The sequence below is a fragment of the Protopterus annectens genome, chromosome 11.part0 (genome assembly GCF_019279795.1).
Source record: "Protopterus annectens isolate FY-2018-M chromosome 11.part0, PAN1.0, whole genome shotgun sequence".
NCBI classification, from domain to species: domain Eukaryota; kingdom Metazoa; phylum Chordata; order Ceratodontiformes; family Protopteridae; genus Protopterus; species Protopterus annectens.
The window spans coordinates 1,195,019,148-1,195,035,937 of NC_056745.1; the positions used below are offsets into that span (position 1 = coordinate 1,195,019,148).

Below are 16,790 nucleotides of genomic sequence, written 5' to 3' on the forward strand. Positions count from 1 at the left end.
TACTGCATACCTGGACTTACTGGAGTCACTCGCCATACAGCCTAACACCTTACTCATGGGTGATTCTTATTACCCTACCATCGACTGAGAAACATACATTATCACAAACATGCTGGCTCAGTGGTTCTTTGACTTTGTCAATGCAAATGCCCTGGAACAGCTAGTTAGCACACCCACAAGAGACTCAAATGCCCTGGGCAAAATACTCAGCAAAACAGTTGAGCATTGCACCCCCCCATGTGATGTCCCCCCTGGTAAGATTGGACTATAAATCAGTGTTGTGTGACATAATTATAAGACCGAATACCCCAGTAAGTTCAAAAATGCTTAACAATTTTTCAAAGACAAATTACCTCCTACAAAGTGATGGTATAAAAAGTTTCAAACCCCCCTCAAACACAGATAACACAGACTCGTATGCAGAGGTGTACACCAGTGCCCCATATAACCACTTTAACGGTTGTACAGAATTGGCTGTACCTGACCGGATTAAAACTAGGTCTTGCCAAAAAAAATAAGCCATCGTGGTAGACCCCTAGTATAAACAAGCTATACAACAAGAGAAAGAAACTAATATCAAAGAACAAGATAGAACTGGCTCAGCAGAGGAACAAATCCCTTTCTAGCTTAAACAAATTAGATATCTTGTCAAGCCCTCCAAACCTAATTACAAAGCAAAAATAGCCTCCCTAGCTAAGGATAATTACAAGGCATTGTTTAACTGCTTTCAAAATCTAAAAGGGAATACCCAGCTATCCACTGAACTGGTTGTGGATGGCACTACTCATACTTAACTGGCGGTAGTAACCAGCCTGCTAGGTGACAGATTTGGAGCAAACTTCACCCTACCTGTCCCCTCTAGCAACCTGAACTTTGACCACCATGTATTCACAGTAGTAAGGAAATTCTTCTATGTGAAACATCTTATAAGTAAAGGCATTGCATCTAGATCTAAGGATGTTATAATTCCATTATACTCAGTTGTCATGAAGCCAGTAATTGAGTACAATGTTCCCTTTTGCAAGTACTTCACCAGACACCTGCATCAATTGGAGTGACCACAGAGGTTTCTCACCAATAAATTACAGGATACACAAACCACATCTTACTTGGAAAGACTAAAGGCCCTGTCACTGTATTCTGTCTCCTACAGGTTGCTAAGGGGTGACCTGTGCCTGGCTTACAGGGCAGTCTCTGACACAGCCCTGATGGAAATACTACACATTTGTAAATCAAAAGCATGAGGTTCACTCATTCCAGGGATCCTAATCTAGCCTTTGACATGAACAGGTCATGCTGGAGAGATAGAAATATCTCCCAGAGACTGCCATTTTTCTGGAGCAAGCTTCCAATTCACATGAAACAGAACCCCTCCCTGAACCTCTTCAAATGCAAACTAGAACAATGGATGGGTGACTGCAACTTCCATCCTGAGGTGGTGCCCATGTCCTTCCTGGGCAGAGGTACCCGGTAGATTCTGAGGAAGTTTTTTATGTTTATATTAATTAAAGAATGAAAAATGCTTCAATCTAAAACAGCATCTGAGATTCTTTTCATGTCAGTTTTCCAGAAGAACAGTTCTTTTGTTTGTTGGTCTTTTTGTTCTACACTGCTTTGGAATTTATTAAAATCAGTATTAACTACCATACATCCTTACCTTTGCTAACTTCACTCAACTAACTACCAACAATTGGGGCAACCTTTATAGTCATGGATTTTTTTAAAAATTTGTTTTGAAGTATTATAGATTCATTGATGACTTGATTTTGTGTGTAAGCTAGGTATGGATTTAATTATAGATTTTACTAATGATTTACATAATAATAGATTTGGTATAACATTTGATGGTTTACAATATGGTAAAGATGTAGTGTTTTTGGATTTTTTTGGAAGGAATGGAAGATGGTAAAATACGTACAACAGTGAATAGGAAATTTAATAATGTGAACCATTTTTTAAGATATAGTAGTTGCCGCCCATTGCATATTATTATTGCATTTCCCTATGGGGAGTTTTTACACATTTCTAGGCTGTGTAATGATGAAGATATTTTAGAGCAGGAATTATATAAAACTGTAAATATGTTTAGGAATAGGGGGTATGATATTAATTTGGTACAAGAAGCCTTAAATTGAGTTATTAATGGTAATTGTAGTAGGAATTTTGATTCTCTAAATTTTGGTGGTGAGAGAAAATATTATAGGTAGGATGTTTTGGATAACAAATGTTTTGTAACTACATGCAATATTTTGAGTGATCAGCTTAAGGATGTTATTCATTACTATTGGGGGTTTACTTGGTAGGCATTATAGCTAATGCTGCTGTATTTTCTAATAAGAGGGGCTATAGCATTATAGCATAGTAGTGCACAGTAGATTTATACAGCCTATGGATAACTGGGTTGTTCAGCCCAAAAGGGTTGGGACTTTTCCATGCGACCATTGCATCAGTTGTAAATATATTGTAAATACATTTGACAAGATTAATGGTATTTCTTTTATGCCTACAGGTTTATATTGTTGTCACATGGAAGACATTGTTTATGCCTTAATGTGTCCTTGTAAAATGTTTTATACTGGAGAAAGCAAGACGGCTTTCAAATATAGACTACAAGAACATATGAGAGATATAAAGAATGTGAAGATAGAAAGCCCTCTTGCTATGCATTTTAAATTGTATCACAATAGTGATCCAGCAGGGCTCAAAGGTACTGTTTTAGAACAAGTGAATGTACAAGATGGATATTTAGATATAAAGAAAAAAAACTGTTAATACAAGGAGCTTGTATTTATTTTAAAGCATACAACTCTGATCCCTACTGGACTGACTGTAGAATGCAACTGGAGGTCTGTGATTTAATCGTTTTATTGAATGATTTGCAATTATGGGTAAGGTAATTTGTTGGTATTATTTAAAGGTTTGGCTTTTAATGGTGTTTTTACTCCTTGAAGTTTTTTTTGAGCCAAGGTGTATTTGTAATAAATTTGGTTCACTGGCCTTTGTTGCTTTTATTTTATTTGATTGTCTGTTGGTTGCAGTATACGTTTACATCTTAAGACTACCTTGATGAAGTTAGTAAATTTAGTGCTAAAAAGCTTATTTATCAGTTAAAATGAAATCATATGACAAAGAGTTAGAGAAATCACACTTAGAGAATGGCTCAGTTATTGTAATCACTATATTACACTATATTATATATATATTATACACTAGTTAATATTTTTATTTTGTCCACCTAAATGTTGTATTTTCTCTATTAATCCATTAAATTAAGAAAACCAAGGACACACTGAATACCAGAAACACAAGGTACTTTTAGAATCATTCAGTTAGAACAAATCAGTCATTTTAATGAAAAATAAACAACACTGCTTCAAGAGACAACAGCCAGTGTCTTGCAACACTGTTATTTTTACTAAATGCAGAAACAAACCTCATCACTTTTTTTTGTGAATAAATTGTCTCATATTACAGGGATACAAACTGATCTGTAGAAATAAGATGAACAGACTGAAAGACAAAAATCACATCTTCATGGTAGATGACATCATGATCCTTTTGTGGTATAACAAAAATTAATACCAAACACTTAAAAGTGATACTGAGACCTTAGTATTTCACAGAATATCAAGATATGATGAAGCATATATTCTTCAGTTATTGGACAGAGTTTTCCTTTCAGGAGGGAAAATAAAAACTGACTAGTTTTACTATTCTGTAGTAAGAATTTCACAGGTTATCACACATTCCTGGTGACACCATCACAGCAGTCTAAGAAAAGAAATCAGTGGTGCAAGACAGACTAGTTTTCTCTCCATGTTATCTCTATGATTGAATCTCACTGACAATGTGAAGTCAGTAGGAACACAACTCAGTGTTGCAAGTCCATCCATTCACAACCTCTTTTTCCCATTTGTGCTCATGGGGTCAGGATATCACTACAACAGTGACAATCATCTAGAGCTAAGGTTCACACCACTGGGTGGCTAGTCCTGCTGTGGTTGTTCTTCAGTACCAGGCGCACACACCTATGACCAATTTAGAGTGTCCAGTCCGCCTACTGCATGTCTTTGGAATATGGGAGGAAATCAGAGCACACAGAGGAAACCCATGAAAACCCAGTGAGGATATAAAGACTTCACACAGAAGGCACCCCAGCTGAGAATCGAACTGGGGAACCTCTTGCTGTGAGGCGACAAAGCTATTCGCTGTACCACTGTGCCGCCCCTCATATCTCAAAGTCAAAAACTCTTCACAACTCTTCAAGTAGCAGCCATATTTATTTCTTATATTCAAATGTTTTGTAGTTTATCATGAAAATAAAAGCAGTTCTTTATACAATAAAAAATTATGTCGTTTTTCTTCAATAGTTTACTGCAGTACAAGGTGCTGTACTTAAACTACAATTTATTTATTTATTTACCTACTTAACACCAAAGTCTTGCCCCTGTCAGTACCCTACCTAACCCCTTACACAACTGCATTTTTCATTCTTAATACACAAACATCTTACTGTACAACCTCTTATTTTTTCTCCCTTTACACATAGTTTTATTAAAATAATAGACCCATAATCTTTACTTCTAAACCACATATACATATGTATATATTGTTTGCTCTTCTCTAAATTCCTCTCTGTATTAGAATTACATCTGTTCATACCTTACCCATTGAAGATTCAGTTGCTGTATATATTCTTGCTACAAAAATATATATTTTATCATGTGTATGTACTGTACTCTGTAATGGAGCTTATATATTGTAATTCTCTACATTGGAGTTTGGGGCTTATGTAAAGTAATTGTCTGTATTGGAGCTATTCTCCTCTGGTCTCCACTGAAAATGGGCTCCTGGTCCAGTTGGACCAACCTGGTTAACAAATGTCAAATAAATAAATAAATAAATAATTGTGTCATATGCAAAAGGTAAGAATAGTAGAACTCTTATCTTCAACATCATCTGTCTCCAGTTAAAACCCTCCGGCTCAGTCCTGGTGCCTCTCCATTTTGCCATCATTTTCTCAGATGTCATACAAACTGCCTTATCCAGTTTACCAAATGTGCACACAGATGCAAATGTGTGAGCAATGTCCTTAATTTCATTAACGCTACCTCCCTTCAAATGCTGTTTAACTGTAAGCATGCCTGGTAGAGAATAAATTACCTTGCCTTTAATGTAAAAAAAATGCATCCTTCTGGCATTTGGCAAAATGTCACTGCCAAACTTAAATACTGGTAATGGGAAACAACTGTAAGTTGACAAAACAGCAAAACACCTTGGAGTCCTTGTTGATGTTGCCTTTTGTTTGATACCCATATACCTGACACATCAATGAAGCATACGGAGTTGCCATCTGATCCTCCAAGGTGTCAAGAGCCTTGTCAGTGAGGTAATTACCCCACTGAATCCAGCTCTGATTAGATTAATTATGGGGCACTGCTCCTTGTTTTGTAACCTACTCACATGCCATCTAATAAAGTATAGTAATCAGGTATTCAGTGCTTGTTTTCCAGCCAAAGGCTATAGCAACTCTTTCTCTTTTACTTCCTTCTTAGAGAAGATGTTCACCTAATGTACATAGCATTGAATGTCCACTTAGTATTTGATATGCTTTGTTTAGAATGCCTCTCTGAGGGCCCAAATACAAGAGGATACTTGCTCAAATTAAAATTAATACCAGCTATATATTGAAACACAGCAAATGTATACCTCAGAGATGCCCACACCAATGGAATGAATTATCCTTCTCAATTTAGCTCAGCCCAGTAGTCCATAACTTCATGATGTAAAGGAGTGACTACAGAGGAACCCATAAATTCCATCTTGAGATCTGAGACATTAAGCTCTAGATGACCAATAGGCCTTAAGCTTGTTCACCAAACCTATGAACATACAAACCTTAATAGAAATGAAAATATATTACTGGATGACTTCTCAACCAAATCTCTATGTGTATTGTGTTTTTGTACATCCTCTCCAATATATGTTGTATTTTATGTAGTAACATTAGTTATGAAACATTTTCTGTATTCAGTAAATTGCTTAACCATTTAATCATCAAAGAAGTCTTTATATTGTTTTTGAGGACTAAACATACTATAACCATCTTTCTTCATATTTTTCGTGAATATGTTTTAGTACTGATTCTGCTAGAGTTTAAAATGTGAACTGCTCAAGTTAGTGGATGAAATTAATTTAAAGAATATGTTATGACAATTTTAAGAAACTTTAATGCTAAGTGTTTTTGTTAATTTATAGCACGGTTGCATATAGTACATAACTACACTTGTTTGTTTATTTTATTTTCTAGGTTTTTACCACCCAGACCCCCCACTGTAACCATGTTTTCAGACATGATCGGAGCTGCATTTTCTCTGTCCATAGTGGGTTATGCAGTTGCCGTATCTGTGGGCAAGGTTTATGCCACAAAACATGACTATACTGTTGATGGAAACCAGGTGAGATTGCCAGACGATAATTATACAAGTGTGGGTGTGTGCAAAAAGTAATTTTTTTAAAAAATTGTTTATGTGAATATATGTATTTTTTAAAGATAAATATTTTTAGGAACTACAGAATGACAAGACATGGGTGATTCATAGTTTAACAATATGGAGGACATTGGCTTGCCACAAGTACACATCCTGAATAACCAGAGAACTCCAGCTGTGGATAAATACATGAATTTTTCAGTAACTTTGCCACAGTGTCATGCCATTATACAATAGCATTATCTTTAAAATAGATAACAATCCCATATATAAATGAAGTAAAGCCAGGAACCAGCTCCAAATCTGGAAAAAACACCACAACAGCAGATTTTCTCCAATTTGATTCCACAACGTTACAAGATTTAGCACTTTCGTCTTACTAGAAGACTTCATCAGAATAAAGTCACTCTGTTTTCCACTGAATTTATACTAAACATGGTACAAGCATAGAACATAATTTTTCTGCTTAGTTATGTTAAATACTAAGAGGAGGATTTCTGAAGCGAAATCAATTCCACTGCTTACTGTTAAACACTTGATTTCTCCCAATATGCATGTCATTTTAACATGAACGAAAATTAGGTGACCTCAGTGTGCATGTCCAGATACAAAGAAAATACAAGGCAATCATATATATAAAACATAGCTGTAAGCATTTCATCTTCTTCAAGAACTGGAGATAACTCATTTGCAGAGTTCAGAACACATGCAGTGGCTTAACGACCAATGAGAAAAGCTGCAACAATGGGTTCCTTTGCGCCCTTGGAAGAAGCTTCAAATGTAGAAGTGACCCTCATATTTACAGCCAAAGACATCCTTTGATTCCTATACAGAACCTCCAGAATGGAGAAAAAGTTAAGCCTAAATCCATACTCCTTCAGAATCTGGTTTAAGCTGTTGTTGTTTTTCTTTTGGCTTTTCCCAGTTAGGGGTTGCCACAGTGGAACTCCGGTCTGCTAATGATTGGCAGTCGATTTTTTTTATGGTGCTGTGGTGCCAGCCCAACACCCAACCTTCAATGAAGGCATGCCCATTCACGCATGTCTTTCGAACGCCACTCGATCATGAGGAGGACATGAAGACTCCACCCAGAAGGCGCTCCAGCCGAGAATCGAACAGGAGAACCTCTTGCTGTGAGGTGACAACGCTACCGCTGCACCACCGCAGCTTAGAATCTGGGTTAGGTGATACTAGTATATAGTGCTAAGTGCTTTTATAAAATCAAACTGTAATATTCCCACTTTACAAGCTTTTTCATTTATAGGGACATCACTACTAGGAACAGAATAATTAATTTGCTACTGTTCCACCTTCTCATAAAGGTGATCTCTGTGGTTTGGATTTATTTCAACATGACAAGCATTAACTTTTTTGCCCAAAATATTGCCTAGTATTTTCTCATCTAAAGTCACAAGTAGGGAATGTATGTTTTTTGTTAGGTGCCAATTAATTGACGGACAGCAATGCAACATCTTTATTGTTGAAAGTCACTTTCGGTGAACATGTGGCATTGGACTTCCTCCACTGTTGTATGACCATGGATTTGTTAGATATAAGTTGGGGTGGGGGAGGTGCAGTAAAACGTGTACACTGAAAGTGGCATTCTGCAATTTTTTTCATTGATTTGTCTATCTGAGAAAGAATCACATAAGTAATGCTGGGTTTTCTTTAATTTCATTTTTCTTTATTTCTTTCTTTCAGGGTTGGGTGGGGCTAATGGATTCTTGTTTGGTTTGGATAAGAGAATAATTAATGAATTCATTATATCGTCTCAGAAGAAGCCCTTCCTCAGCATTTTATTAGAGACTTCAAAACAGTAAATTCTTTACTTAGTATTGGTCAATTTATGAAGTTCAGAAGGATAGAAATCAAACTCATGTGAATTACATTAATTTAATACTTAATAGCTTCTACAATTTGCTTTGCTACTTGTGGGGTAACAATCCTTTTTCCTTGTGCAACTCCAATAGTTTATGTAGGCATTTTTCTTTTAATTTTTCAAAACTACACCTACGGCCTTTGGATGACAGGTTTTCTAATACAAAGAGACTATTGTAATATGGATGTAAACAATTCTAATTGTTTTTTTAATGTAATTACCATTGTGTCTTTGATAAGCAGTGTGACTTGTCACCCTTCATTAAACTGTAAAGCTTCTCAGGTCCCAAAATATTGTTTTATCTTCCTCAGTTTATGCAAAAAGTGATCTGATCTTTTAGTAATTTTAACCTTATCTTTCAAAGAGATTATTAATGTTTTATTAAGGGTGGTTGATTTCAGAATCATTTCACTTCCATCTCTAACTGTTTTACCTTCTTGATAATTTTACTGTCTCTTTTATCTTGTATTCTCATAGTAAATCCTTGATAGATTGTTTTAAATGTATTCCATATAAAAATGCTTTCTTTACATAGTATTTGCACATTACCCTTTTTTCTGGAATGTTCTGTGTCTGAAAAGTCTCTCGCCTTAATAGTTCCAGAGTGAATTTCCAAAATTCCCTACTTCTTGTATGCCTTGCAAGCCTCTAAGGTCAAGCCATGCAAACCTCTAAGGTCAAGCCTATTGGAGCAGGATCAGAAATATAAACCAAAGCCTTTGCTGTGCTAGACACCATTGGAGCAGTTTGCTTCAAACCAGAAATAGTTCAGTTTCCATGGCTGTGTACCCACTAATAAGTGATGGAATCGTCTGGGTTTCTGTGGCTAATGGTTTTGCCATGGGAGAGTTCAGCATTACTTGTTGTGGCCATTCTTTTTTGCTTGGGGAAAGGGTAGGAAAATTACAGCAGAGAGCATCCTTGAGATGAAAGTCTTCATGTAAGAAGATGACTGCTGGATTACTGCATGGAACATGCTGCTGAAATTTCTGGATTTCATATTTATGTGTTTTGTTTATGTATTGGCTTTAACACTGGCATTAGTTATACTGACTGAAGGAAATTGTAGGTATGTTTTGGTTGAATGTGGCACTGCATTGCATGTAAAATATTTATTTGCTTGTGGTGTGTGTGAGCACTTTTTCCCTGCTGGGATGAGACTTGTTTTAAGTTATTTTTTTTTTATTCACTTCCAGTTCTTTCAGTGTTATTCATGCCTTTTTTTCATTTGAGCTAGTTATTTTTCCCTTTTGGTTTGGATGTATTTTAGGTTTCAGGATCACTGCATACAACATTTTGTGGTGATTAGACATAATTTTCAAACATTTATTCATTTTTTTTACTATTTAAATATTAATTTATATTTTAAAGTATTTAGCACTTTTAGTGTAGGAATGCATGGTCATACAGTTTAGTTAAATATGCTTTCTGCATGGTGGCTGTAACTACTGTAGTGTACATATTACATGATTATGTAGTAGTTAATGTGATATTTAAAATATTTTAGCTAAATAGCTTTCTTCCTGGACCTGGTAGTACTGTCACCACTCTGATGAAAAGTAAAGATTTCCAGTTACATGTATGCTCAGATTTTACCAGTTGGTATCTCTTTCACAGGTAGTTGGGTGAAGTACTCCAGAAGATGTGGCCCCTACAGTTTATTATTTTTCATTGTAAATGGGTAACCTCTTGCTAGCTAAGCAACAATGCATAACTATACTTGTAATAAATAAATAAATACATCCACAGTAGCTTAAAGATAAAGAAAATGGACTTTACTTAAATAATTAAGAAAGTAGCACAAATACAGAATAAAATATATGTAGGTTGACACACAGAGAAAATTAAAGTGCAGTCAAAATATTTAAAGTGCATAGAGAAAAAAATCTAACTCCAGCTAAGTTTCCTAGCTACTAGGAAGAAACCAAAGATAAGAGAAAATAGCAGTGCAAGAACAAAAGAAAATAATGTTAAGCAGAGACAGTATTAAAATACTAGACAGTACACTGTTGCCATCTTGACTTTTAAACCCCAGATTTTTCAGGTTCCTAGTAGATGACCGAAGACGCATTATATCAAATGTGTCTTGGTTGAACTTAAAACAACGAAAACGCAAAATAGCGAAGTGGCTTTTAAGCAAATTCTTTCCCAGGGATTTCCACATATGATATATGCATCTTTTTAAGCATTCATCTTTTGAGTTCATTGGGAAATACAATTTTTGTCAGCTTTGCACATTAAACCTTAGACACAACTTATTTCTTTCTAGAAAAGAAATGCATCTTAGAGTATCTAGAACCCTATCACTTCTGGGGGCCACTCCTGGCTTCATTCAATTATTTCAGTGCAGTCTTGGCCATTTAACAGTGTCCTGAAAAGGATGGGGGAACAAGCTGAAGAGTAAGACAAGGTATACAAGCACAAGCAGGAAGTTATCCAGACAGTGTGAGGAGCTTTGGTTGAGGGTGAAGTGGTGGGGGAGGTGGTGAGGGAAGGAGGAAGAAAGAATTCTCTCCCTTGTCCAAATGTAATGACATCATTATGGATTCTTCTTATGCCTCTAATGTCTATATGAAATGTACTTGCTTTCTGAAATTCAGTGTTCAAAGCTTCATATCTGAATTTCTAAATATGCTGAACATAAAAAAGAAAATGAGCAGTGAGTATACCAAGAAGTGGGACTATCTAAAATTGAATGACTGCTTACACTTATGCTTGGGGAGCAGTAGCATCCCCATCTTTATCTGTTCTGGATCTACCACTGGTTCTGTTCAGTCTAACAGTGCTTTAGTAGCAGTTTCTCATATACATCATTAACTTTTTCAAGGACAGTGCATTTGAATACAGAATCTTTTCATTTGATTGACGATTTACAGAAACCATTTTTGTCAATATTCGTACTCATTGTATACATATGTTCATAGATCCTCTGTTGCCGTCTGCAAGCTGTGCATCCAGCATAAAAGGTAATATTTAACCTATACATCTTCAGCCATTCAGTTAGTGTTGGTCTGCGGATGACATCTTCTTGTTTGTTCTTCCATTTTGTGAAGTACCAGCAGTGCACATCACACATATTCACTACAGCGATATTATTATTTTTACAATGTACTGTTGCTCCATGCGATTTGACGTGAAGTGGCAACACACAAGGCAGCATTGTTTATCTCACTTGAGTTTGTACAATTTGTTATATGTCAGTGCCAAATACGTTTTTCAGTTCCTTTATGTGAGCAGGAATGAAGATATCTGCTCATGAAGGTACAAACCCAACCCTGTTGTCAATGCTCATATCCTGTTAAGTCTAGACTATGATTGTTATTATAATCTTTGGTTCATGATTTACAGGTAACCGTTTACTTTTTAATTGTGAAGGCAGTATAACAAAAGGACATACTGTTTCTACTTTGTGTTTAGCCAGTAAATAAACACATCAAAGCACATTTGTTCTTTGTAAGGTATATCCACTGGCTTTAACCAGAGTGGCAGCTTTAAATGTTGCTGACAGTAATCAGCTTGCTTCATCCCCATCATTGTTGAAACTATAAATACTGCTGGTTAGCAGCCAACGTAGTAATTAAACTGAAAGTATTATCAAATAAGTCTTGTGTTACATTGACAAAAATGTCAGTCCAGAATATTGTGAATGCTTTAACAATTTCCACTTTATCAGTTTTTCCATGTATGTCTACAGTTATCTGCTCTAGCTTAAGATCACAATTTACTAAATAAAGAAAAATAAAATAATCAAATCATTTTCTACAGTCAATAACTTTTTAATTTGTCAATGGATATGGCACAGTATTTTGAATTGTAGTCAACTGATGGATCATTTCGTTGACAACCAATTATAAACAAAACACAACTGTTGCCTTGGGAAAGTAGGTGGGGGAGAGACAAGCCTCTTTCTTAATCAATATTCTCAGAAGTCATACAGCTTCAAGGAAAGATGTTCTTTGTGTGGATCACTGTTACAGTAGTACTCAATCAATAAAATGTTGACAAAAAGAAATAGTCGCAGATGTTGTTCACCCATCTAGCCAGACAATCAGAGCTTCAGGGACATTGTTGCAGGGGCTGACCCTTCGCATTTCTTGTAATGCATTGCAGTCACCATACCACCTTCAGTTCTTTTTTCTTGCAGGTGTAAGCTAAATTTTTTTATTAAACTCTATTTTATTTTATCCTTTTTGTGGTTCTGACATCCTTTGGTTCCTGTGGATTTGTGCAGTACTTGGTCTGTCTTTTTTGTTTTTTATAAATTTTGGTGAGAAACCTTGTTGTTGCTTGGTCCAATTTTTGGTCTCAGAGTTCCATATTTTAGAGATCTTTGAAAGGAAAATGCTCCATTGGGGAAGTCATTTTATTGATTGCAGTTTCTACTGTCTTACTTGCTAGTGAACAATTTCCAGAGATATCTTTTTCTAGTTTCTGGCTTATACTAGCCAGATATACCTCTTGATTGTGGGCATTCGATCCCTTCAAAAATTTCTACTCTCTATATTTTTTTTTTGCTTAGAAGAGTCCAGCTTTGCTACAGACTGTTACATTTGCATGAGTCTACCCAGGAAAACCTAAGGAAATAGAAAGGCTACTTTCTATACCTGGTTAATAACTAAAAATCTGAAGACTGTCATGAAACCTCAGAGCTGGAGCAAATATCTGCAGGTGTGGGAAGTCCTTACCTTCTAAAAAAAGCCATAAAAATGAACACAGGCATAACAACTTTTTTAAAGAGTGAAATGACCTCAGAAAAGTATGTGATTGAGGAAAGGAAGACCACTGCCCTGCTGTACAATCAGCTTAAGGATACTGAATTTGGTGAGGTGGTTTTCTGGCTCCTAGTCATGGAGCCTGTTTTAGTTACTTTTTTGTCTGGTCCATTTGAAGGCGGACATTTTGGTGACTTCATTTATATCCCCAAGTCTGTTTCCATACAGTATGTTCAGTGGATGCAGAGGCTGTATTCTTCAAAATGTTTGAACTTTGATACATAAAACGTATGGGCTCCAACCAGTAGAAAAGGAAAACTCTGATAGTTCATGATACTTGATATTGGGATAGGTAGTGGCTCCCAGACAATCCTTCAAGAAAGTTCATGTGGTTGACTTGACTCCCTTCACATGGTTCTCTTCTGCAGAAACATTGATACTTCAACAATACATCCTGCCATGCCTCAGGCCCTATGGCCTCAAGTGCTCTAATGCCTGAATTCCTCCTTTCACCAAAGTGCTGTCACTTACAGAATTTCAAGAATTGGCAAAAGAGCTCTTTGCCATGTGACAACAACTTCTTCAAGATCCCAGACCAGAAATAAAATAGTTTTTCCTCCACCAAAAAAAAAAATTAGACTCTTTCACCAAGGACGAGAGAGATTTAGTATATACTACACAGATGTGCTTCCCTCTAAGGTATGGTTTAGATGATGATGAAGAGATTATTTCTTTTGGCTCCCTGCCAGCTGATATCTGCTTTGAAGAAATCCTCATCCTCATGTGGGAACATTTTAATTGTGACTCCTACAAATTATCAGAAATATAAAAGCTGTATCTGGATCTGGTAAACCAGAACCCACCAGAATGCCTCCAGTATGTGACATTTTTGAAGATGTATTTATGATTTTTTTCTATGGAACCAGAGATACAGCCACCTGTTTCAAAACCATCAATGAATTCTACAGCATTCAACAGGCATCCAAGTACTTTTACAAAAATCTGAAATGTTGATAGCCATATTCTTGCCAGCATTTATTTTTTTATTCCTAGTGTAATATGTGCTTGGTAATGCTATTGTCTGAATTGTTCTACCACCTTTAATCCATTGCCAGCACAATTTACTGGGAAGAGTACATGGCTAATTTGCATTAGCCATCATCCTAGAGTGTTGCATTTGCATGTGGCTTTCCTAGTGAGACTCCTCTATGCACTATGGCCAGGTTCAGTGGAAAAGAGTAGCAAGAGAGTGGTCTCTGAATTGCCCAGGCTTAGCTCGATGTGAAACGTTTTAGAGTTAAGGCATCCACATTGTTGTATACTCTTCTGAATCCCAGAGACCGTTTTCTTTCCATGATAGATAATAGTACTCAGAACTAAGGTCATGGCAATAGTCTGCAAAGGGGAAGACTTCCAACAATACAAGAAAAGCATCACTTGGCCCTTCAAACAAAACGGCATGGTTAGGTGTAACCCTATTCCTAAGAACTTTGTATTTTTTTCATAATTAATGCCCTGCAACATGATTTGTGCATCTTAGTGTATGCAGAGTTCTGTTAATGGATGTCTTCATATAATGGTCTGTGAATGCACTCCTAGATTCTCTATTAACAGTTACTTAATGTGTTTGTATTCTTCTTTTTTGTACTCTTTTGTTGCTGTCTGTTCTTCTCTTTCCCAATCCCCGGGATGAAGACTTTGTTTTCCCCAGACCCACCCAGCTGATAACTGAGTCTTCCAACCTACAGGCATATCATTTTGTTATTAGGGAGGATCATATTTTTCAGACACAGCATATATCCCCAATTATGTGTGCATAGAGTTAGCTGTTATCAGTCAAACCTCTTCCTCACGTAATCATTGACAGTGCTCAGTGCACTAATTACCTGGAAATAGTTCATTTGTAAATATAAAAATAATTCTTAAGTTCCTTATAGTCTGATATTCAGTTGGTCTCCTGTAAGGAATATCACTTTTGATCATACATGCTGAGTTCGTGAATTAGTACTTTTTTTGGGTGGCGGTGCTGGGGAATGTGTTGGCAACAGCTCCACTTTCACACTGTTACACTTTGTGCTGCCAGTGTAGCAAGGAAATCAGAGTCTCTTGGCCACCTTTCGGGTGGATAATCAACCTTATTTGTTACTTGCTTTCATTTTGTCATTTCTTCATCATATAATAATGCATATTATACAATGACTGTCCATTAATATTCAAAAATGAGCACGTTGATTGGCCAGCCCAACCAGTGTGCCCGTTGTAAATCCAAGAATATAAAATGGAAAAAGGTCCGCTTGCCCAGACTTTTCCCGTTAGTATATCTCGTTATTTTTTTTTACTTTTATTTCTTTTTTAAAATAAAAAAAAGAAAATGGAAGACTTGAAGCAAACAAGGGAGACATGACAGACAAAAATAAAAGGATAAGCAGGTACATTCTGCAAAACTTAAAAAACTTACCTGATTACCCTTTTATTTTGTCTGTCCCTCTCCAGAATGTAAAAAAGTCTCCAGATTTCTTTTTTGTATTCAATAATAAAAAGAAAGAAGATGAAGAAGCAACGAAGATCTTCCTTTCTCCATTGCACTGATGTACTGCATAAGTGTGGGAACTCAAGTCCCACATGCATGCGCAGTACATTAAAAAAAAAAGCCCCAGGATAACTGCAAAATGTGGAAGGGCAGCAAGGAAGCATTATACAAAGACATTATTTAAGAAAAGTAAGTATTTTTTTCTTAAATAATGTCATTGTATAGTAGCATTAACCCACGGCTGGCTGTGGGCAGTGCTGGTTTTACCCACGGTTGGCTTTGTTTGGTCACTCAGGCTTCACCCTCATGACCAAACCACACCAACCTTGGGTGAATCCAGCATTACCCACACCCAGCTGTGAGTTATTGCTTAAGCAAACTGCAAAATGCAATTCTAGATGTTTAGAATGTTCTTGATATTCCACTGAGGTTTTTACCTAAAATCTCAGGTGTATTTTTCACTGTGTGTACCTCTGGTTACGACAATCCTTTGGGCATAACCTTTTTCACACCACTGCTTGTAAACAAAAAGCTTGGTTAAATTCCTTTGTTCCTAGTCCCACACTCTGCACTAAAACCTAGTTTTATGCTTTCAAAAATAGTTTGTTGCAGTTGCTTCTAGACAAAATCTCTTCTCTTTTTTTTTGTCACAGTGTTCATAGGTCTCAGTATCAGTCCAAAAATGGGGCACAGAACTTCTCCAAAATCCAGATGCCTTTAAAAATGCTTGTACATGTTATTTTGTCTAGGAAACCTTCGTCATTTGTAGGCTTTCTATATCATCCCCGTAAACTTTACAGAAGTCTCTTTCTTTCTTTCTCTGCATTTTGCTTGGTTACTAGCCTATCTTGTCTCTTACAGGTGCCATAAGAGCTTGGATAGAGCCAATCTGACATCTTCTTGTTTTTCAGTTAACATCATATAATCAGTCTAAGAAGCATACTAAGTGATTTAAAAGAAATCATAAACTTTCATTTTACCTTCATGGTTCCCTCATCTTGGGGAGGCTTACGTAAGTTTTGTAGACTTGGTGAATGAGGAGCAGATTACGGCAAGCTGCTGATGGACAGTTGTCTATGTAGGAGCCAGAAAATATTGCTTTGCTGACTGTATTTTTCTTCTTTCCATTGCCCATCATATGAAAGTGCACAGCATCATACTATCACAGGTTTTTGCCC

The 16,790-nt window shown here is 36.4% G+C and overlaps 1 protein-coding gene across 2 annotated transcripts in view; it reads left to right on the top strand.

Moving 5' to 3' along the window:
* Nucleotides 1–16,790, top strand: part of SLC26A4 (solute carrier family 26 member 4) — a 401,657-nt gene that overhangs the window by 217,550 nt on the left and 167,317 nt on the right. For both annotated transcript variants that reach the window (XM_044088553.1, XM_044088554.1), the window contains exon 9: nt 6,311–6,458. In XM_044088553.1, the coding sequence (XP_043944488.1) occupies nt 6,311–6,458 (148 nt within the window). The remainder of the gene's footprint in view (nt 1–6,310; nt 6,459–16,790) is intronic.